Consider the following 24,993-nt stretch of genomic DNA (forward strand, 5'->3'; position numbering starts at 1 on the left):
TTGCCCATCACACCATGGTTGCTGCACTTCTCGATGCTGTCCTCCTTCCAAAACAGGTCGCTATCTGCAAATGCCAAGCACACACAAACAATGATGATTTTGTTTCACAGGGGAACGCCAGAGCGGATGCTGCAGCTAAGGCAGCAGCACAGCTAGATAACACTAAAAACAACATGCAATGTCTTGCCATTGTTGACTCACCATTGACACCCACAGCTGATTTGCAGGACCTGCAGGCCAGAGCCGGCCATGAAGAGAGGCTGGCTTGGAAAAAAGCAGGCTGCTCTTTTTCTAACAAAGTGTGGTACGGACCAAATGACAAACCATGTTTGCCTAAATATTTGTTTCCTCATTATGCTAAGTTGACACATGGAAGAGATCATGTGTCAAAAGGGGGTATGATGAGTGAAATACAGAGATATTGGTTCACAAAGGGTTTCTCTAACTTCTCCCAAAAATTTTGTCAAAGTTGTGTGATCTGTGCTACTAACAATGCAGGCAGAGGCATCCAGATACAACAGAGTGCTCATCCACCACCACAAAAACCTTTTGATCACTTACAAATGGACTTCATTGAGCTAACACCTAGCGAGGGAAAGAAATACTGTTTGGTTTTTGTTGACATGTTTTCTAAGTGGGTGGAAGCTTTTCCCACTTCTGAACAGGATTCAGCAGCAGTAGCAAAAGCTTTAATCAGAGAAATAATTCCCAGATGGGGAATTCCAGGTAAGATCTCATCTGACAATGGTACACCTTTCGTGAGCACAGCCCTGAAGAGCGTGGGTGAGTATTTTGGTATTGACATGAGGCAACATTGTGCCTATCACCCAGCAAGTGGGGGGGCTGTTGAAAGAGAGAATGGTACATTGAAAGGCAAGTTGGCTAAATGCTGTGATGAAACTGGTTTAACTTGGACAAAAGCACTACCGATTGTTTTGATGCACATGAGAGCTAGGGTCAGAAGCAGAAATGGCCTCAGCCCATTTGAAATCCTCTTTGCACGGCCAATGAATACAGGGATTGGACCGGTTAAGAGGCAGCTCCCTCATACCAGCCAGTGCGAAGATGAAATGTTACGTTATTGTGCAAACCTGTCCTCTGTGCTTTTTGAAATCCACAAACAGGCTAAGGACGCCCTACCGAAAGCCACGGAGAGAAAACTACACGACCTAGAACCAGGAGATTGGGTCATAGTGAAGGATCTGAGGAGAAAGAACTGGAAAGCACGCAGGTGGAACGGACCTTTCCAAGTCCTCCTCACCACGGAAACAGCTGTGAAAGTCGCGGAACGGGCCACCTGGATACACGCCAGCCACTGCAAACGCGTTCCTGAGCCGACGGACGAGACAACATCAAGCGTGCGGAGCATCAGTAGGTGAACCAACGCTTTCCCCCGCCTTGTGTCTGCGAGGGAGAGAGGGGTGTGGATAACAATAGGACCACACGTTTCTCAAACTCACGAAGAGGCAGGCACACTGAATACGGGGGTAAGCTGAGGTGCCACGGCTGATGCGATGACGCCAACGAATATACAGTGGCGCTGGAGGGGTGACGGATGTAGAGGAATTCGCAGCGTATTCCTGCTCACTGCCACCATCGTCCTGCTACTGCTCCTGCAACAAGGCACATCTCAGCCTAATCAACAACAGGGGTGCAAAAACTCAAACAGCAGCTGTAGTGCATCCAACTGCAGAAGGAGGAGAGAATTGCTGCCAGAGTTTACTCGCTCCCCACTGAAGCCTGAGGAAAATTCCTGGTACACTGTAGTACTATCAACAGCCAGAAGGATTACAAATGACAGCTGCTATGTCTGCACACAGCTTCCTCACGGAGTGGGGGATGCAATACCTGTGACACCACGACCACTGAACATTTCTGAGACCTTAGGCGTCATGCTAGCCTTCACCCTGGGGGTTTCCCTGCAAAACAGAACTGTGACAGACATGACTAAGAGCATTTATGGAGGTTCAACGGCTAGATTCTGAGACCAAAGACCAAAGACTCGGAGAAATGGAGTCTGTGGTCTTGGCTGACTGACGGAGGATGGAAAGTGACATTGCTGAAAATACTGACACCCTTTCTCCTTTTCCTGACAGTATTTATGATTGTAATCTGTTGTGGTATACCTTGCATCAAAGCTTTGATCACTTCACAGGTCAAATCCTCTGTAGGACAGTTCATGATTCAGTCTGAAGATGACTCTCTGGACTGGGTTCCACCCTATGCTAATCTTGATGATTTTTAACACTGTTGTTTAAATCTAGCAATATTGCTTATGTTGATCACTCTCTTAATTGTTAATCTAGCAATATTGCTTTCTTTGATTGAGTTCAGTTTTCATAAATCGTCGTAATTTCTAACTGTTAATCTAGACTTTATTTACTTTCAAATTTTCACTTTTTTACTTTATTATTATTATTATTATTATTTTTTTATTATTATTTTTTTAAATTTTCATAAAATGTGAGTTTCAATGATTAATTATAGTTTGTTGTGTTAATTTGTAATGTTAATTTGTGAGCGTAATACGCTCAAATGGGGGAATGTAATGGGAATTCTTGTTATTCACCTTCTCTGTACTTAATCATAAGTATTCACTGTTTCATTCATATGATTAGGTGCGTGCGTATGTCATAATCTGCTGACCATGCAACCACGTACAGTATGTTATTATGCACTGATTAAGTGAACCTTGTGTCCTGATTGTACAACACATTATGACGTGCCTATTGTGCTGACATTGTTCTGATGATAGAACAAAGTCATCCTGTCTACAAAGATAATATATTGTATATAATCTATCAACTTCTCTTGCTCCGGGCTCTTTCTTGCCGTCTCACACTCGAGACAACAGGAAGGGAGTCCGTCTGCAGGCGTCAGAATAAACTCACAGAAAGACAACGAATGACTCTGTGCTTTTTAGTACAAAATTGCCAGAACAAGATCCACTTAATTCCTTTCTGAATGAGGGTGTCCTTGATTTAGGGCTGGGCGATATGGGTGAAAACTGTATCACGATATAAGTGTTTTATATTGGTCGATATCGATAAATATTGATATTTTTTATGACCTATTTAAAATGAGGACCAGGAGAAAAATACATTAAATTTAACCTTCCTCTGATTCTAATACCCTCAGCTATCAAGGTAGAAAGGAAAGGAAATGTCAACACGACCATGGAAAACACTTAAATAATAAATGTAAATGAAAGTGTAAAAATGTAAACAGAGAGAAACCTGAGAACTTTTTTTCTGCAGGTATAGTGCCAGGAAGTTCACAAGCTGATTCACCTTCTGGTGAATAAAATGTTTTCAAATATGTGCAGCGTTTTGTAAACAAAGCAGAAACTGAGGTAGACTTGACATCTGTAACATACAATAAAACAAACATGATAGACAATAACACTGATTGAACTATAAAACCAGCCTAGACATATTAGTCTGACTACGGTCCAACTTATAAAATCCAAAAAACTGCCATACTGGCGAGCTGACTTGCCCTGTTTTATCGACAGTTTCTTCACTCGTTGCAGCACTCACTTTCTGCTTATCTCACTCCTCACGAAGAATCAAACACGAGACAACGAGATGGTGCAACCAAACATGATACTGTTAAATGATTAGTTGTTAGCGTGTCACTCCCACTGGTCAGTGATCACTCCCACGTTGCTCGGTTACCTGAGAGCGAGTGCCTTTGTTCATGCAACCAACCTTGCTTCGCAAGTTCTGGTTTCTTCCGACAAAGAAAAAAATTATCGAATGTTCTATCGAACGCATTTTTTGTTGATATTGATTACGTGTCTATCGCGAGACATATCGTTATTGTTTTATCGCCCAGCCCTGCCTTGATTTGAGCAAGATTTTAACTTTCCATTGCCTCCCTCAACTCATGCTGAGCTCCAACAAAGTAGATTCCGTGATCTGAGCTCAATTCCAATACTTGTCCACATCTTTCTGTGAAGTGTCAAAGAACATTAGCAAAGGAATCTACTGATTATGATGCTACTTCGAAGTGGTCTTACTTATAAGTGTGTGAAGAGAACACCATACTTCTTCACTGCACTCCTTTATTGCATAACTTCAAAGTGTCCAAAATAATCAACCTTAACACAAGTAAATGGAGGTCCATCTGGAGAAACTCTGTCAGCATGAAATTAAGTATCTTCATTAAACCTCCTTTTGAGGCTCAGGGCATTCTCTTCTGCAACTCTATTGCTGTTTGTCATATTTACATCCCATATGCTCAAAAGTAAGCCAATACTGTAATGGCCATCCATCAATTTAGCAGACTTTGTGACTTATCCCATAAATTGATTCTCCTCTCTTGACAACCTCGTCTTCTAATCCTGACTGCTAGCTATATCACTGCTTTTGTCTCTTCTGAGATGTTCATTCACAGTCCAGCCAGCATAGTTTTGTTTGTATATGGCCCCTATGTACACTTTGGAAAACTTGTTATGGCCCGAAGCCTTGGTAACATTGGTTCTCTTCAACAGGTCAGTCTCCAAATCAAATCTCAGTTGCTTGTACATGTTTCAGGGGTGGTCATCTTTGAAAGTCTTTTCATCGAGGAATGTGGCCTCAATGAACTGGCTTATTTTTCTGAGTGTAGATATCAGTGCAGATACACATGCGAACAGAGAGAGGAGTGCAATCCCTGATGAGCTGAAGAGATGACGTCGGGGCTGCTGAGCTGGACCCAAATGGAGGGCCAAGGCACGGAGATACAGACTGTCTGTTCCGGTGATCATCACAGGGAACATGAGGTCCATAAGACGGACAAGGCCGTTGCACTGGTCAGGACTCAGTGGTAATACCAGCAGTGCAGCTCACTGAATCATGGCTACATTCAGGCGACTGGAGCGTGGAGGTACCCAGCTTCAGCTGTGTGCGGGTGGACAGAGACGTGGCTTGGCGCAGTAAGAAGGGAGGAGGGATTGCGCTATTTGTGAATGAGAAGTGGTTTAATCCCGGACACGTTACCGATAAGGAACATTTCTGTAGATACATTAACCTCGGGAATTGACATCTCTCCAAAGGCTGACGAGGAAGCAGCACATGATGTCGTCCACTCCACCGTAGCAGAGCTACAAACTACAAATGCAGCCCCCCCCGCACCTCAACCACCACCTAAAACCACCTTTTTCAATGGGTTTAGCTCCCATTCATACCACAACAGCCACCACAACCCCCCTCTGCCCAAGCTTTCTCCCTCCAACCCTCAACCCCCATGGTGATCCCTCCATTGGACTCAACTCCGACATCCCCCACCATCCCCCACAGCACCCACTCCACTAGCACGATCCCCTGCCTGATTGTGTGCCAGGTAAGAAGACAGCTAGAGATGTTGCACCTGGGCAAGGCTGCTGGCACTGATAGCATTAGTTCCAAAGTCCTGAGGACTTTTGCCAGCCAGCTGTCTGTGATCCTGAGACATCTCTTCAACCTGAGCCTGAGTCTGCAGACAGTCCAGGGGCCTCATTTATAAAACTTGCTTACGCACAAAATGGGGCTTGAAAGTTGCGTACGCAACTTCCTACGCAAAGGTTGTGATTTATAAAAATAAACTTAGCGTGAGAATGTGCGCACCGGTACGCCAACTTTGATGCTTGCGTACGAACATTTTGGAGACGGGGAAACTGGCGGTGAGGTGGTGAATTGAAGCCAGATTGATCTCATACATTCAATGTCATCACATATCAGACTTATAGACCCGCGTAATCATAAACACCCAAGTCTGCAGTGTTATAGATGTGTTCCTTTAATGAGCCGTTAGGCCTACTACTGTATGCACAATGTTCATATATCATACTTCCATCTTCAAATGATACAGTGCGGTGGATGGCACTGATGGATTAGTAGTAATTCTGACAAGGTGTGTAACAATCATTCAATTTGCTGAGTAAGCATATAAATAGTGCGGTGACACTCGTGCGTAATGCTGCACAATGGATGGGCTGGCACTGCTGGAAGATCACGCAAATGGTAGGATCAGGATGGAGAGAAATTTTAGGGACCACGGAGATTTGCTGGCCCATGATGATGACTGGCTAATAAGCCGATTTAGATTCCCTAGAGCGGTGCTGTTGGATCTATGTGCTGAACTGGGCCCAGTGTTAGATAGACCCACCCGCCGGAACCGCGCCATCCCGGCGCATATCCAGGTGCTGACCACTCTGGGGTTTCTGGTGACTGGCTCCTTTCAGTGGGAATTAGCCGACAGGTAAGTGTTTGATATGATTAATATTATATAATGTTACATTGTCTGTCTAAAGCCCCTTTTGGGTGTGATATAATTCAGTTAAATTGTGTCCTTAGGTCTGGGATATTTGCAGCAATGTCCGGTTTCCCAAATATAATCGACGCAATTGACTGCACTCACATTGCTATAAGGGCTCAGAGTGAAAATGAATTTGCTTATGTGAATCGAAAAAATGTGCATTCACTCAATGTACAAATTATTTGTACCTCGGACATGATCTTGACGAATGTAGTGGCACGGTAGCCTGGGTCAGCACATGACTCATTCATCCTGACGCACAGTAGTGTAGGGATCTGTAATTTCTGCCACAGATCGCTCTGTGGCACTGGAACTATTCACTGCGGTGACGATGTGCCGCCACTCTTTTTTTTTTTTTTTTTTTTTTTTTTTATATTGTATTCGTGACGCCACTACTGTGACCACCAAACAAAATATCCTTTCTGGCCTCCACCTCACCCACAAGCACCTCGATTTCAGTCTCCGTAAAATTTCTTTTTCTTTTCTCTGCCATGATCGAACGTAAAATGCCATTGATCAGCAGGCATATTTATATGCAAAGACATTCATGAGGTACTTTGCATTAACCATTCATGGTAAAATGTGGGCGTGTCGGAGGCGGGATGTGAGGTGAATCCACCTGCGCAATCTTCCAGGTGGAGTGTGATTTATAAAGGGAAAATTGCGTGCAGGTGTGAGTACGCACGTTTTATAAATCCGAATATTTTTTGGCGTACGCCATTTTCTGCTTTTGGGTGTACTGTGACAGTTTGACTTGTTCTTTTTGAGTTAGTTTGTTATTATTATGAGGGGTGCCAGCCAGGTCTCTCTCCTGGCATTTAAGAGTAGTAGGTCAGTTTGGTTTTTCTTTTTCTCAATTTACAGCAAACCACACAAAGGATGTACATACAGATAATATGACACCCTGCACATTGAATGAGGCAACACAAAACACACAGCCCAACACAGTATATGATGCAAAAAACCAGTGAAAATGTATTGAAAAGTGCTGTACACGATCCCCAAAACCCAACAAAACAATGCAATATTTACAGGATACCCACAATCCCCGATCCAGTCCACAAACAGCGCAAGGTAATCAACCAAAACTCCACCCCGGGTTTTCCTTTTGCTCAACCAAAAACGATTCAGTTCATAAAAAAAACAATAAAGTTCGGTTCAATTCAATTCAGTCCAGGTATTAATCCAAGCAAGAACAGGGAAGAAAAAAAAAACCTTCAAGCAAACCAAAAAGAAGAAGAAAAAAAAAAATGCTTGATTCACTTACTGAAATAGTCAGTCAGTCAGTCCAGTCCAGTCCAGTCAAACGGGGGGAATCCAGTCCGGGTTTTGGCTGCTGGTTTGAGGAAGTGAGTGACCGGCTCCAGTGACAGATGATTTCGTGAAGTGAATAGCGGCGATCAGGGTGTGAAAAGTGCTGACGGAGATCATAAATAGGTACAGGGGATGACACACAGCGGAGGATGAAAACGGCAAGGGATTAACGGCCTTACTTAGGTTTTTAACCGCGCTGAGCGTGCTGCTCCTGGGTCTCCTACACTCTCCTCTCCTGCCCTCCACAGAGTGCCGGATATGGGGGTAAGTTGAATGCCGGCGCGAACTCTTAACGAATGGGTGCGCGAAACGTGGATGGGTGTGTGTGTGGGTGTATCTGGGGGTGTGTTTTAGGTGCACTATCCTGGTGCGGCAATCCAGGTTGTCACACTCCTTCCCCCCTGAGAGAAGCCTGAACATAGGAAGGCTTTTTTATTATTTTTCTTTTTATCTCTCCTCCTTTTTTTTTTTTTTTTTTTTTTTTTTCTTTTTTTATGTGCTCCCATTTCTTTTATTTTTGTCCAACTCCGAGGCATGGAACCCAGGGAAATCTTCCTCATCGCTTTCCTCTTCAAAGATTTTGAGGATCTGGCGACGCTGTTCCCTGTCAACCTCCTCAGCTGTGGGGTAACATGGCTTCAGCTGAGCCACATTGACAACACGAAGGTCCTCCCCGGTCTCTTCCAGGACCACCTCAAAGTTTAGAGGCCCAACTTTTCTGGTGACCCGATATGGACCTTTCCACCGTGGTGCCAGCTTGGCCGAAAAGGACTTATCAGCCTTAGAGTAAGGGTGAGTACGAACCCAGACACGATCCTTGTCCGTGAAATTCCCGTCTCTTCTCCCTTTGTCGTAGTTTTGTTTTTGCCTTTGTTTTGCTTTCGCTAGGTTGTCGCTAACAAGCTTCCGGAGCTGAGCTATCTGGTTAGCTGTAGCATATGCGGGTGCGTCAGGGTCAGATAGTTGGGGGCTCAACTCAGCATCCAAGGGACCTCTCAGCAGACGACTGAGGTGGAGTTCGGCAGGTGTAACTCCTGTGGACTCATGCACTGCTGAGTTCAATGCAAAACGGAATTCAGGTAGGTATTTGTCCCAGCTCTTGTGCTTTCCTTCCACGAATGCAGCAATCATGGCTTTTAAGTTGCGGTTAACTCTCTCTGTCAGGTTTGTCTGTGGATGGTACGGTGAGGTCCGCTTCTGCCTTAGGTTCCACCTCTTGCAGGTTTCCTCAAAGACGGATGACACAAACTGGGAACCTTGATCTGAGAGGATGTAAGTTGGCACACCCCAGCGTGTCAGAATCTCTTTGGCCAGAATCTGTGATACGGACTCTGCTGTGGCCTTGCGAAGGGGGAACAATTCAACCCATCTGGTGAAATAGTCCACAAAGACAGAGGTTGCCATTGGAGCTGCGAGGAAAAGGACCCATGAAGTCGACACCTACCATTTCCCAAGGTCTATGTACCACTGTTTGTTGAAGTTTCCCAGGGGGTTTCCGTGTTTCAGGTTTGTAGAGCTGGCAGACTTGGCAACATTGCACATAATCTCTTACATCAATGCTCATTTTAGGCCAATACACAAGGGCTTGCAACCTTTTATATGTTTTGTATCTCCCAAAATGGCCGGAAAGAGGATTGTTGTGATAATGGTGAAGCAGCTGCTGGCGGAGGGATGAAGGAATGTATACTTGGTAAATGGTTTTGTGAGGTAATTGCACTACTCGGTATACTTTGTCTTCCAGAACAGTGTATTTTGTCGTGGAGTTTTCAACTACCTCTCCAATTTCCATGATCTTGCTGTATAGGTTTTGGATGTCATCATCGTCCTGTTGGGCTTTCCAAATGTCCTCATCAGTGACCTGGAGGTTTTTAGAGGTGTCCCTTTTAGAACGTAGTACAACAGCACAAGTGGCAGGCTGGTTTTGAGAGTTATCCACAGGAGCTCTCGACAGAGCGTCTGGTACAGTATTGTATTTCCCTTTACGGTACTCTACCGTAAAGGAGAACTCTTGGAGGCGGAGCGCCCACCGGATGAGTCGTGTGCTTGGCTTTTGGGTTTTGAAAACCCAAACAAGGGACGAATGGTCTGTCACCACTGTGAAGTGTCTGCCCTCCAGGTAATATCTCCACTTTTCCAGGGCCCAGACAACCGCAAGGCACTCCTGTTCTGTAGTGGAATAATTTCTCTCAGCCTGATTCAAGGTACGGCTGGCGAAGGCAAGGACCTGCTCTGCACCCAACCCAGTCTGTTGAGCCAAGACAGCTCCCAGGCCGACATCACTCGCGTCAGTATAAACAATGAATGGGAGGCTGAAGTCAGGATGACCCAGAATCGGTGGAGAAACCAGACATCGTTTCAGGGCTTCAAAAGCCGCCTGGCATGAAGGTGTCCAAATGAATTTGGCTCCTTTCCGTTTAAGGGCGTTGAGTGGTTCAGTCAGCTGAGACAACCGGGGCACAAAGCGATGGTACCATCCAGCCATTCCAAGAAACCTTTGGAGCTCCTTGAGGTTCTGAGGGACAGGGAAGTCTTGAACCGCCATTGTCTTATCTGAGTCAACTTCCACTCCTGCAGAGGAAACGACATGGCCCAAGAACTTCAGTGAGGTACGGAAGAACTGACTCTTTTTCATGTTTACAGTCAGGTTAGCTTCTTGTAGCTTGTCCAGAACTGCTTGGATGTCATAATGGTGCTGTTCAAATGTGTCAGAGTAGATGATTATGTCATCCAAATATACAAAGCACTTCTTTCCTCGCAGGTCTCCAAGGACAAGTTCCATCAGACATTGAAAAGTAGCGGGGGCATTCTTTAGTCCAAACGGCATTACCTTAAACTGGTACAGGCCAAAAGGACAGATGAAGGCAGTTTTTTCCCGGCTATCCTGATCCATTTGGACTTGCCAGTAGCCACTATTGAGGTCCAAGGTCGTGAACACCACAGCTCCAGCCAATGATTCCAGTATTTCCTGGATATTTGGTAAGGGGTAGGCATCTGTGTGAGTAGCTGCATTCACTTTTCTGTAGTCCACACAGAACCTTGGTTTTGGATCCTGTTTTTTAGGTACCAGGACAACGGGAGCAGCATATGGAGAGGTAGATGGCTCTATAATGTCTTTTTCCAACATCTCCTCCACATGTTCCTTGATGATCTGGAGCTTGAATGGTGACACCCGATAGGGCTTCTGTTTGATGGGGACTTCGTGAGTGAGGAAGATTTTGTGGGTAAGAACACTAGTACATCCCAGTGTTTCTGTGCAGACATCAGAGTTTTTCTGTAGCTGGTGCATCAACTGATTTTTCCCAAAATCATCCAGGTGGGCATTACTGACTGCAGCCTGTAGGAGGTCATGGCAAGGAGGCAGAGGAACCAGGTTCACAGGGGCTACAGCAGAGAAGAAGGCAAGTTGTGGCGGCAGACCAGCATTTGGATTTGCTGCTGATTCTCTCAAGAACTGATACTGACGCTTTTTGTTGGACTTAAACCAGTAACGGTTCTCAGAGACATCAAGCTGGAGGCCAGAATGGAAGATGAAGTCCAATCCCAGTACCGCAGGAAAAGCAAGACTGCGGGACGACAAGATGACACAGGGTAATGTCACTGGTTGTGATTGTAACACCAGAGTAATTTCACTCCATCCTAATGGTTGCCTCCCTTCTCCATCAGCTAGGAACAAGGGTCCCCTTGTCCAGGGCCTCAGCACGTCCTGTGGAGCCTTCATTCCAGACCATACATTTTCATTTATCAGTGTGTAAGATGAACCGGTGTCCAGGATGGCGGTTCCTTTCCAGGAATGGATGTTCAAAGGCACCATCAACTGGGAGGGAAGCAGGCTTCCAGGTTGCAAAGAAGGAGTATTTTCAGGTGAGGTTGCTCCCAGGTAATTTGGATGAGTGAGTGAATTAAGAGTAGCATGACCTTCTTGGTGGGTGGATGATGTTTTGGCAGGTTGCTGATGTGACGGTTTAGGAGAGGACCTCCACTGTGGACAAGAAGCTGGTGCATGACTTCCTTTGCAGCGCCAACAGTACACTTGAGGGACTCGATTATGGCTGGGTTGGTTTGGTCGCGTGGAGTTTTCTCTGTTAGGAGGCAGAGCAACAGGATCAGCAGCAGCAGGCTTGGATGGTTTCTTCATTAAGTTTTTCCTCTGTTCATATTGCAGCTGGTTTTCCCGGTCCTTCTCCAGTTGCTGGCCGAGGCGGACAAGTGCATCGACAGAGTTAAGTCTGCTACTTCTCAGTTGACTGGCCAGTTGGGGGTTAATATTTTTCAAAATCAGCTTTACAATTTCTTCTTCTTCGATGTCTGACTTCCATCTCTTGCATAGTGACTGGTACATGTAAGCAAAGTCTCTGATGCTTTCACCCTCTCCTTGAACTCTGTTACGCACCCTTTCTGCAAGCTCATCTTCATAATCCTCTGACAGGAAGGCAGCACGGAACTGATTATTGAACTCCTTCCAGGTATGGATTTTATGGCGGGCCACATCCCACCAATCCCTTGCAGTCCCGTGAAGCACATTCCGCAGGGTGGCAATGAGCTCCTCATCTGTGAGTGGATTGAGAGCCAGAAAATCCTCACACATTTCCAGGTATTGGAGTGGGTCAGCTACATTATTAAGTCCACCAAACATTGGAAACTGAAGTTTGATTGGACTCTTCCCTATAAATCTGCTCTTTTGTTCTCCATGAATAGTGGACCCTCCAGGAGACCCAAAGTTGTGCTCTGGAAGGCCAGGCTGTAAGGTGGACTGTAACCTGGGGCGGTTTGCAATGGGTGGCGGCTTACCATCAAGTAAAGCTTCAGGGTGAGTTTGTACACTTGCATGGCCAAAGCTAGGGGTAACTTTGGCTGTTGTTATCTCCTCGGCCAGTGAATGTATTGTGTTTTTGCAGTGGGATAGCTCCTCCTGTAGGTGAGTTACAGTATCCGCCATTGGAGTGAGCACAGAGAAGAGATCCTTCAGCAGGTCAGTGTGATGATGCTTTAACCTCCAACCAAGGGCAGCATTGAACTGTGTTCTCAGATATTCAAGCTGTTTATCCATGTGTTTGACAAGTTCTTTTTGTTGTTCCTGATTCAGATCAGTGAGTGCTTTAGTCATTTATTCAGTATGAGTTGTTATTTCTTTTGCCATTTGCTCCATTTTTTCCTTCAGCTCCCTGTGTTGACGATGTTGGGTGTCTACAATTCCTCGGAGCTGCAGTGGAATAGCTGAGCCAGATGCACAGCCATCAGATTCAGAATTTCCAGGCTGATGTCCTTCATTTGGCTCGCTGTTATCTGGGCTAGCAGCATTTTGGGAGTTTACCGGATTGACAACCTCAGAGAATGTACAAATATCCATGTCCAACAAAGAGTATGTCACAGTAGGCAACTCCAGAGGAGGCCCTGAAGTTGAAGTATCCGGGGGTGGAGTCTCCACGGTTCCTCCTTCCATTCCAAACAACAGGAAATCCGAGCTGGCAGCCATTTTGTTTCCCTTTGTTCCTTTGTTCCTTTAATAAATCGTTTGTTTTTGTTTTTGACACAAGCGGTGTGTGTTTCGTTATTTTCTTTCATTCAACACGTTTTTCTTTAAATGGGTCCCATCTGGGGTGCCACTTTTTTATGTGACAGTTTGACTTGTTCTTTTTGAGTTAGTTTGTTATTATTATGAGGGGTGCCAGCCAGGTCTCTCTCCTGGCATTTAAGAGTAGTAGATCAGTTTGGTTTTTCTTTTTCTCAATTTACAGCAAACCACACAAAGGATGTACATACAGATAATATGACACCCTGCACATTGAATGAGGCAACACAAAACACACAGCCCAACACAGTATATGATGCAAAAAACCAGCGAAAATGTATTGAAAAGTGCTGTACACGATCCCCAAAACCCAACAAAACAATGCAATATTTACAGGATACCCACAATCCCCGATCCAGTCCACAAACAGCGCAAGGTAATCAACCAAAACTCCACCCCGGGTTTTCCTTTTGCTCAACCAAAAACGATTCAGTTCATAAAAAAAACAATAAAGTTCGGTTCAATTCAATTCAGTCCAGTTATTAATCCAAGCAAGAACAGGGAAGAAAAAAAAAACCTTCAAGCAAACCAAAAAGAAGAAGAAAAAAAAAATGCTTGATTCACTTACTGAAATAGTCAGTCAGTCCAGTCCAGTCCAGTCAAACGGGGGGAATCCAGTCCGGGTTTTGGCTGCTGGTTTGAGGAAGTGAGTGACCGGCTCCAGTGACAGATGATTTCGTGAAGTGAATAGCGGCGATCAGGGTGTGAAAAGTGCTGACGGAGATCATAAATAGGTACAGGGGATGACACACAGCGGAGGATGAAAACGGCAAGAGATTAACGGCCTTACTTAGGTTTTTAACCGCGCTGAGCGTGCTGCTCCTGGGTCTCCTACACTCTCCTCTCCTGCCCTCCACAGAGTGCCGGATATGGGGGTAAGTTGAATGCCGGCGCGAACTCTTAACGAATGGGTGCGCGAAACGTGGATGGGTGTGTGTGTGGGTGTATCTGGGGGTGTGTTTTAGGTGCACTATCCTGGTGCGGCAATCCAGGTTGTCACAGTACGCACACTTTTAGTATGGATTCTACGCAATGTTTTATAAATGAGGCCCCTGGTGCCTGCGTGGTTCCTGTTCCGAAGAAGTCACCATCTGGCCCCAATGACTACCGACCCATTGCCCTCACATCACTCATGATGAAGGTGCTGGAGAGGCTGGTCCTGGCCCACCTCCGACCGCAGGTGAAATTATCACTGGTCCCTCTACAGTTTGCCTGCCAACCCCATCTGGGTGTGGACAATGGCATCATATACCTGCTGCAGCGTGCTCACTCCCACCTAGATTGTAGCAGCAACACTGTGAGGTTCACTTTCTTTGATTTCACCAGTGCATTTAATACCATCCAGCTGCTGCTCCTGGGTTGTGATGTATTACAGAGCTGTCTGTGTGTCATGTGACAGGGGTTACTCCAGTGAGGCGCAGGGCTGGGGGCATGTGCAGTCGAGCCACGCGCAGGGAGCGGGAGGCACCAGTTGTTCGGTGTTAAAAGTTGAATAAAGAAAGCCGTAAACAAAGTACCGAGAGCCGCCTCATGATATCCACCAGAAACAACACATGGTACCAAGAGTACACGGACCCCGACACTCGTGTAGCATGAGGTGAAGGAGCAGTACTTAAGCTAGCAGGTGCTAAGGCTGGCTACCGTTACTACAGCACCTGAGACGCCGGTGCGGACTGCCACGACAGAGCGGTGCAGCAACTGTGTGAGCCTTGACGGCGAGATTGGGAAATGGAGCAGCTAAAACCTCCCACCGAGCTGAAACTGACCGGTAACGTAGAAGACCAGTGGAGACGATTTAAACAACGCTTCACGCTCTACCTGACGGCGATAGGAGCAACAGAGAGGGACGACACGCAGAAAATAGCACTCCTTCTAACGGTCGCGGGACCCGAAGCCATTGACGTCTTCAACAGTTTCCAGCTGACAGCAGATGAGCAAAAGAACTATGCCACCGTGCTAAGTAAATTTGAACAGTTTTGCACGCCAAAAAGAAACGAAACATATGAGAGGTATGTGTTCAACAGCAGAAATCAAACAGGGTCAGAGTCAGTCGAAGAATTTATTACTGACTTGAAATTAAAGTGCCAGTCATGCAACTTTGGAGAGCTGGCAAGCTCTCTGGTCAGAGACAGGATAGTTATGGGTCTTAGAGATAAAGGACTCAGAGAGAAATTGCTGGGAGAAGTTGACTTGACTCTGGAAAGGGCCATACAGATATGCCAGGCCAGAGAGGTCATGCAGCAGCGCCTAAAGTCTATAGATGGCGGCACGGCGGCGAGTGAGACAGAGTGCAAAGTTGAAGCAGTTCAGACCAGCCACACCAACGTGCAAACAAAACGAGCAGCCAAGGGAGATGCCAGCAGGGACCAACAACTGCGCGCATGTGGCAACTGTGGAGGAGAACACCGGCCTCGTCAGTGTCCGGCATTTGGAAAGGAATGTCGGCTCTGCAGGATGAGGAATCACTTCGCCCGTGTATGCAGACAACGGAGGCCGAGAGAGAGAGAGCAGAAGGTGAACCTGGTCCGAGGTTCAGACAGAGCTTCAGACGACGAGGACACAGAGGACCTCTTCGTGGGCTCAATTGACAGAGCAGCATCAGATGAAGAGTGGACAGAAACCTACAACGTGAATGGGACTGACATAAAATTCAAAGTGGACACTGGAGCCCAGGCAAACCTCATAGCTGAGACTGAACTGCCAAATCTACAGGTGAAACCCCAGATTAACACAGAGACTAAAGTAAGACTGAGGGCATATAATGGGGATATCATACCTCATATTGGAAAATGTAAAATGGTGTTGAGAGATGGTAACAAAACCCATGAACTTGATTTTGTCATTGTCAAGGGCAAAAAAGCATCCCTCCTAGGCCTAAAGGCAAGCATCCTGTTAGGATTGGTGGGGGGAGTACACAAAATTGACAAAGATGGAATTGTGCATAATATAGAGGATGAATACACTGATGTATTTCAAGGAATAGGAACTTGGGATGGTACATAAGATACAGCTAGAAGACAACTATAAATCAATCATCCATGCACCTCGCAAAGTACCACTAGCTCTAAAAAAAAAAAACTTAAAGAAGAAGAAGAAGAAGAATCAGGGGGAGACATTCCCCTTTATTATCACACAACATGCACTGGACACTGCACACGAAGGTGAAATTCGTCCTCCGCATTTCTCCCATCCTGGTCGTCCTTCCTCCACGGCAGACCAGGAGCGGTGGGCTGCCATCCAAGCGGCGCCCAGGGACCCAATTGCGTTATGTCACCATTGGTCAGGTGGTGATCTTCTTGCATGTTTTTAGTGGGGGTATGTTTTACGGAGGATACCCCAGGTGAACACGGGGAGAACATGCAAACTCCACACAGAAAGGCCCTCCTCGAGCAGCAGGCACCGAAGCATGGTGGAGGACACACCCAGTGCCTGCAGCGAGATTCGAACCCGGGACCTTCTTGCTGTGAGGCGACAGTGTTGCCACTGTGCCACCGTGCCGAAAGCCGAATGCCGAACTTCAGCGGCTTGAGGAGCTAGACATTATAGAAAGAGTTGAAGAGCCCACAGAATGGGTCCACTCACTTGTACTAGTAGAGAGACAAGACAAACTGAGGTTATGTATAGACCCAAAAGAACTGAACAAATACGTGAAAAGAGAACACTTCCAACTTCCTACCAGGGGAGAAATTTTTGGAGACTTAGCAGGTGCCAAATATTTCTCCAAGTTAGATGCCTCCTCTGGTTTTTGGCAAGTGTGTCTAGACAAGGAGAGCTCTAGAATCCGCACCTTCAACACTCCTTTCGGGCGGTATTCTTTTAAGAGACTGCCTTTTGGCTTAACATCCGCCCCAGAAGTCTTTCACAGAACGATACACCAGATTTTTGAAAGGGTGCCAGGCACAAAGGTTTACATTGATGACATCTTGATCAGTGGATCCTCCATAGAAGAGCATGATGCCAGGCTAGCTCAAGCTTTAGAAGCTGCTCGTACACATGGGTTGAAACTAAATGCAAAAAAATGTGAGTTCAGAAAAACTAAAATCACCTACTTAGGTGAAGTGCTGACAGCGGAAGGTGTCCAAATAAGTGAGAGCAGAGTGAAAGCCATCAAGAACATGCCGCCACCTACAGACAAAGAGGGTGTACAACGCTTTCTGGGCATGATAAATTATGTAGGTAAATTCGTGCCTAATCTAACAGCACACACTGCTCAGATGAGGAGCTTGCTATATAAAACCACTGAATGGTGTTGGAACAGTAACCACCAAAAGGAGTTTGATGAACTCAAATTGCGAATCACTGAAGCCCCTGTCCTTCGGTATTATGATGAAAAACGTAAAACTAAAATCTCAGCAGATGCATCTAAATCAGGCATAGGAACAGTCTTGCTACAAGAGTATGGTAACCGATGGAGACCAGTAGCATACACCTCCAGAGCTCTTTCTGCCGCAGAATGTAACTATGCCCAGATTGAAAAAGAGGCATTAGCTCTGTCATACGCATGTGAGAAGTTCCATGTTTTTATATACGGTAAAACAGTGTGGGCAGAGACTGATCATAAACCCCTAGTCACTATTGCAAAAAAGGGCTTGGCAAACACACCACCCAGGATACAAAGACTATTTCTGAACATGTAGAAATATGACCTAAAGCTAGAGTTCAGCCCAGGCAAAGAACTGCTCATGGCAGACACGCTCTCCCGGGCTTACGACAGAACAGAACCAAATGCCATATATGAACAAAAAGAAACTGTGCATGTAAATCTAGTCAGAAAAAGCTGCCCAGTGTCAGATGAAATGTGGGAAAGAATAGCCCAAGCCACCGCTAATGATGAGGTGCTACAAAAAATAATACGAGGTGTAAAATGTGGTTGGTCAGTTAAGTCATTCCCTGAACCATATGGCCATTTCACAGATGAACTGTCAGTTATAGACAAGGTGTTATTCAAGGGTTCTAGAGTGGTGGTCCCAGAAGTGCTGAGACAGGACATGTTACACTTAATTCACGAGGGACATTTGGGCATGGAAAAGTGTAAGAGACGAGCAAAAGCAGTACTATACTGGCCCAAGATGAGCAGTACCATAGAAGACATGGTCAGAACATGTGAAACCTGTTTAACATACAGAAATAAACAGCACAAAGAGCCAATGTGGGTTGAGGAAAAAGAAAAGTTGACTCCTTGGAGCAAAGTGGGAATAGATCTCTTTACCCTGTACGGCAAGGACTATGTGTTACTAATGGACTATTATTCTCACTATCCAGAGATGGCAGTCCTGAAGGACACCACCGCCAATACTGTGATGACCCACATCAAGTCCTTCTTCGCACGCCATGGAATACCCAGCACAGTACAAACGGACAATGGACCTCAGTTTAGCTGTCAGGCTTTCAAAGACTTTTCCAAGATGTATGGATTTGAACATACTACATCTAGTCCACTATACCCACAGTCCAACGGGTTGGTCGAGAATGGAGTCAAAATAGTGAAACTGTTCAACAAGAAAGCATTAGATTCAAATTCTGATCCTTATTTAGCTCTGTTGAACTACAGAGATACTCCACTGAAGCATGGGAAGTCACCAGCAGAAATGTTATTCAACAGAAAACTTAAAACAAGGTTACCAGTATTTCTAGAGTCTGAACCAGACCGGGGCAACAACAAGGTACTACAAGCGAAAGAGAAGAACAAGCATGATCAAAAAAGACACTATGACAAAGGGGCTAGGTCACTGAAGCCTCTTTATCCAGGAGACAGAGTTAAGATGCATGATGGGAAAGGCTGGAATGATGAGGCACGGTTAGTCAAAGGTGTGGCACCCAGGTCATATGATGTTATCACTCCTGAGGGGGTCACTTACAGGAGAAATAGGAGACACTTACTGTTAGTGCCACAGTTAGAACCAGCAGAGCCACAAGAGAGTGAGGATACTCCTCAAGAAAACAGTGGTACATCTCAGACTACACTAAGTGTAGAGCCAACACCAGCACACACTGATGGACCGAGTGAGATAAGGCAGTCTGGTAGACTTGCTCTATTACACACTACTGACCTCAGGGAGCTAAGGAAGTCTAGTAGAACCATTAAGGCCCCACAGAGATTGATAGAACAAATGTAAAAAAAAAAATAAAAAAAAATGTAACTGTTGTCACAAGTGCACATGTTCCTTGTAAATATGTTATCATACGTACAAATGTTCCCTGTACATGTTAAAAAAAAAAAAAAATCTTGTTGAGGGAGATGTGATGTATTACAGAGCTGTCTGTGTGTCATGTGACAGGGGTTGCTCCAGTGAGGCGCAGGGCTGGGGGCATGCGCAGTCGAGCCACGCGCAGGGAGCGGGAGGCACCAGTTGTTCGGTGTTAAAAGTTGAATAAAGAAAGCCGTAAACAAAGTACCGAGAGCCGCCTCATGATATCCACCAGAAACAACACATGGGTGAGAAGCTGCGAGTGATGGGAGTTGACTCGCCCACAATCTCCTAGATTACTGACTACCTGACAGATAGACTGCAGTTTGTTCGACTGGGCAATGTTCTGTCTGAGACCATGGAAAGTAGTACAGGAGCGCCACGGGACTGTTTTGTCTCCTTTTCTCTTCACCTTGTACACCTCAGACTTTCAGTACAAATCTTCATCGTGCCACCTACAGAAGTTTTTGGATGACTCAACTGTGGTGGGGTGTATAAAGGATGGACGAGAAGAGGAATACAGAGCAGTGGTGGACGATTTTGTGGAATGGTCTGGTAGAAATCACCTGCTGCTTAACATGGCAAAGACCAAGGTGTGGTTATTGATTTCAGAAGGAACAGGATGACCACACAACCACTGTGTATTCTGAGGTAGACTGTCATAGTAGTGGAGGATTACAAATACCTCGGAGTACACCTTGACAACAGACTAAACTGGAAAACTAACATCAATGCTGTTTACAAGAAGGGGATGAGCAGACTCTATTTCCTGAGGAGGCTCAGATCATTCAACATTTGCAGCAAGATTTTGGAGATCTTTGACCAGTCTGTTGTTGCCAGTGCACTCTTCTTTGCTGTAGTGCACTGGGGGAGCAGCATCGGAGCCAGCGACACCAACAGACTGAACAAAGTGATCAGGAAGGCCGGCTCCATTATTGGCATTATTAGACTCTTTTGAGGAGGTGGTGGAGAGGAGCACACTGGACAGACTGTTATCCATCATTGATAACCCTGAACATTCTTCACCACCTTGTGGACAGACAGCAGAGCTCCCTCTCCAATAGACTGTTGCAGCTCCGCTGTCACAAGGACCGCTTCAGGAAATCATTCCTGCCACGAGCCATCACACTGTACAATAGTAACTTGAGCAGTTAATCCACCAACCTCACAAACCCCAACATTTCAGTGTTACATATTATCTACACTACTGCAATATTGCACATACTGTCTATTGTTTACATTTATTTATCATCTGCAACTTGCACAAATTCTTGTCTGGTATATAGTTTATAGCTCTGGCTTACTCTCTCTCTCCTAGGAGCTGCTGTAAATACTTGTTTATATTATTATTATGTTATATAATATGTATTATACATTATAATACATATTATATAATTATATATTTAGTTATACTTAGTTATATTTCTTTCAACCGCTGTTATTCTTGTTTATATATTTTGTTATATTTTTAAACAATTGCTATTATTCTATGTTCATATACTTAGTCATATTTTAAGAATTTTATATGCTTAATTATATTCTTTTAGAACATTCTTTTTCGCTGAGTTTTTCATTCTCATCCTTTTTCTCCTCTGTTGTATATATTTTGTGTTTGTCGGTATGTTTAAACTGCTGCTGCACAGGAATAATTTCCTAAATTGGGATCAATAAAGAAACAGTATAAGTCTAAACTCACACAGGAAGACCATTGCTTTTCCCACACACATAGCAACAATTAATTTGGCTTCAATTTGTGTTATTACATTAATTGAAATAATAGCACCTTCACAGTCAAAATGTCTGTTGTTTGCCCAAATAATAGATAGAAATCCATTTTTGCATTACTGAGGCAACTGGGCCTGTTAATATGTATGAAGATGCATTATGTATATGTTTTGTAAGCCTTAGTGTAAGAGCTGTTTTCATATCTGTTTACACCTTTTCTGTTAGTATCAGTTCAATACAATTTCCTGTAATAATGGACATTCTGTCTGTTCACTCAGTTTTTGACAAACTTCCATTTAAAGACTTGTTGCCAAACACAGTGGGGGAAATAAGTATTTGACCCCTTGCTGATTTTGCAGGTTTGCCCACTTACAAAGAGTGCACTGGCCTATAATTTTGATGATAGGTTCATTTTAACAGTGAGAGACAGAATATCACCAAAAAAGTGGAATAAGACATTGTATGCATTTTAGGAATAAATTTGCATATTATTGGTCAAAAATAAGTACTCGACCCCTTGGACAAACAGCATGTTAATATTTTGTAGAAAAGCCATTATTGGCCAGCACAGATGTCAAACGGTTTTTATAGTTGGTGACTAGGTTTGTGCACATTTCGGCAGGGATGTTGGCCCACTCCTCCTTCCAGATCATTCAGGTTCCGAATTTTAAGCTCCTTCCAAAGATTTTCAATTGGATTTAGGTCTGGAGACTGGCTAGGCCACTCCAGAACCTTGATGTCCTTCTTTTTCAGCCACTCTTTTGTTGTTTTGGCGGTGTGCTTAGGGTCGTTGTCGTGCTGAAACACCCATCCGCAACCCATCTTCAGCTCTCTCACTGAGGGAAGGAGGTGTTGGTCCAGAATTCCACGGTACATGGCCCCGTCCATCCTCCCCTCAATGCGATGGAGTTGTCCCGTCCCCTTGATGTTGCCACCACCATGCTTGACGGTGGGTTGGTGGTGGATGGTGTTCTTTGGGTTGTACTCTGTGTTCTTTGCCCTCCAAACACGGCGAGTTGAGTTGAGCCCAAAAAGTTCTATTTTGGTCTCATCTGACCACATCACCTTCTTCCAGGCCTCTTCTGAGTTGTCCAGGTGGTCAATGGCGAACTTCAGGTGAGCCCGTACGTGTGCCTTCTTGAGCAGGGGGACCTTGCGTGCGCTGCAGGATTTCAATCCATGAGGCGTAGTGTGTTACCAACCGTTTCTTTTGTAACTGTGGTCCCAGCTGCCTTCAGTTCATTAACCAGTTCCCCCCTTGTGGTTCTGGGATGATTCCTCACTGTTGGCGTGATCAGGGACACCCCACGAGGTGAGATCTTGTGTGGAGGCCCAGACCGAGTGAGGTTGGCAGTGGTGTGGTGCTTCTTCCATTTCCTGATAACTGCACCGACAGTTGATCTTTTCTCTGCAAGTTGCCCATCCCAGCCTTGTGCAGATCAGCAATCTTGTCCCTGATGTCCTTAGACAGCTCTTTGGTCTAGCCCATGGTGGAGATGTTGGAATCTGGTTGTTTGGGTGTTGACAGGTGTCTTTTATACAGTTAACGTGGTGAGGCAGGTGTATTTGATGTAAATAATTAGTTGGGATTGGGGATGTGTCTTAAGGAAAGACTAACTGGCTTGTGGGAGCCAGAATACTTGCTGTTTAGTTGGGGGTCAAATACTTATTTTTCCTCATCAGATGGTTATCAATTTTTATGAATTCACATGATGTGATTTTCTGGAATTTTCTTTCTTTATAGATCGTTGCATTCTTGGGAAGTGGGCAAACCTGCAAAATCAGCAAGGGGTCAAATACTTATTTCCCCCACTGTATCAATCAATTCATTCTTTTTTGTTATCTAACAGGGACATCACTTACCCTCACACATATCGCTGGGATGGCTGTGCCTACTTATTTGAACAAAGTAACTGTATTTTCGGTTTTATGTTGGAGACCACCACAGAAAAATAATCTTCAACTCTGAATATCTGCATTTGTCCTTTATGAATTTCAGTATGAAAAATGTTTTGTCATAAATATGTAGTATAGATCACCTGTACAGGAAGTACTGGACCAGCTGTCCGTTTAAAGGGGCTGGTTCTCAGGCCTATAAAGTCTAAGTCCTACTTCCAAGATGGCGCCGCATGAGTGGCAGCAAGTTGCAGCAGCTCTGTCTTCTGTTTTCCTCACTTAAGTGTTTTTTTGTATTTCTGTGTGTTTTTCTCGTGTTCTTTTTTGTTTTCTAAAACCCCTATGGATATGTTATTTTTGTTATTTTTTGGACTTTTTGAGTTTGCCTTGGGAGACCCTTTCAGCCATGGCTCTATTGTCTACACACGGGACCAGCTGTTAGCCCTCAGACACACTGGACTGCTCCACACTGGGAAACCAGAGATTCCAGCGGAGATAAGGAGGAAACGGAGAGGCTGTAGAGGAGGTCTCAAGCGCCGGGAGAGAAGACGGAGATATAGACCATGTTTGCCGCCCGTTATCATAGGAAATGTCCGCTCTCTCTCCGACAAGATAGACAAACTATCGGCGCTAGTAAGGCTGCAGTGGGAGTACAGGGAGAGCAGTCTTATGTGTTTTTCGGAGACATGGCCGAACCAGGACACACCGGACTCTGTCGTCTCCTTAGATGGATTTACCCTAGTCCGTGTGGACCGGAAAGTGGCAGAGAGCGGTAAGAAGAAAGGTGGTGGACTGTGTGTGTTTCTTAACCACAGATGGTGTAACCCTGGCCACATCACTGTTAAAGAGAAGCACTGTAGCAGGGACATTGAGCTTCTTGCAGTCAGCGTTTGGCTGTATTACATTCCTCGGGAGTTCTCACGTTATTGTGCTGACTGTGTACATCCCCCCGTCAGCTGATGCTGCTGCTGCCTGTGAGCGCATAAACAGCACATTGTCAACGCTGCAGACAAGACACCCACAGGCACTCTTTCTCATCTCTGGGGACTTCAATCATGCCTCTCTCTCTGCCACTCTCCCCAACTTCACACAGTATGTAAACTGCCACACAAGGGACAATAAAATTCTGGACCTTCTGTATGCTAATGTCAGGGTTGCATACACCTCCACCCCCCTCCCCCCTCTTGGTCGCTCTGATCACAACCTCGTCCATCTGCAGCCAGAATACACATCGGTGCTGAAAAGACAGTCTCCACAGAGGAAGGCTGTGAAGACCTGGATTGAGGAGGCATGTGAGCAACTGAGGGACTGTTTTAACACAACTGACTGGGACATACTGTGCATACTATGGGGAGGACATTGGCAGTCTGACTCACTGCATCATGGACTATATCAACTTCTGTGTGGAAAACACTGTGCCATCCGAGAGAGTACGGTGTTTTCCCAACAACAAGCCCTGGTTGATCCCTGAACTGAAGGCTCTGCTAAATGAGAAGAAGAGGACCTTCATCTCAGGGGACAAGGAGGAACTGCGGAGAGTACAGCGGGAGCTGAAGTATAACATCAGGAGGTGTAAGAAAAACTACAGAGAGAAACTGGAGCAGCGCCTGGAGAAGAACAATGTCCGAGATGTGTGGAGAGGTCTGAAACATATCTTGGGCTATGGCAAAAGTGGGGATGGACAAGCCACCACTGGAGATCAGGCCTGGGCAAATGAGTTAAACTTGTTTTTTAATAGATTTGACTCTGCCCCCACTCCAGCCCCCTCTCACTGGGGCCCCACTTCTTCATACCTCTCCAGGCCAGTCGTTTCCCCTCAGCTGCAGTCCTTAACACCTCAGCTCCCCTCAGACCACTCTGCTCCAACCCCCTGTCATCAAGGTCCCACCACCACCACCACAACCACCTACAGCTCTGGACTACCCCCCACAGTCACCCCCCTCCCCCTCTCCATCACTATGGACCAGGTGAGGAGGGAGCTCAGGAAGACAAAGGCCAGGAAAGCCACAGGCCCAGACGCCA

General features: G+C 45.4%; 1 protein-coding gene across 1 annotated transcript in view; it reads left to right on the plus strand.

Annotated features, from left to right (window-relative positions):
- The window catches only part of stx12 (syntaxin 12), a 78,352-nt gene extending 70,572 nt beyond the window's left edge, over window positions 1–7,780 (plus strand). The window contains exon 9 of the mRNA XM_076754411.1: window positions 1,125–7,780. Coding sequence (XP_076610526.1) covers window positions 1,125–1,129 — 5 coding nt within the window. The 3' untranslated portion in view covers window positions 1,130–7,780. The remainder of the gene's footprint in view (window positions 1–1,124) is intronic.
- The last annotated feature ends 17,213 nt before the right edge of the window (window positions 7,781–24,993 follow it).

Source organism: Chaetodon auriga, chromosome 17, assembly GCF_051107435.1.
Source record: "Chaetodon auriga isolate fChaAug3 chromosome 17, fChaAug3.hap1, whole genome shotgun sequence".
Taxonomy (NCBI): Eukaryota; Metazoa; Chordata; class Actinopteri; order Chaetodontiformes; family Chaetodontidae; genus Chaetodon; species Chaetodon auriga.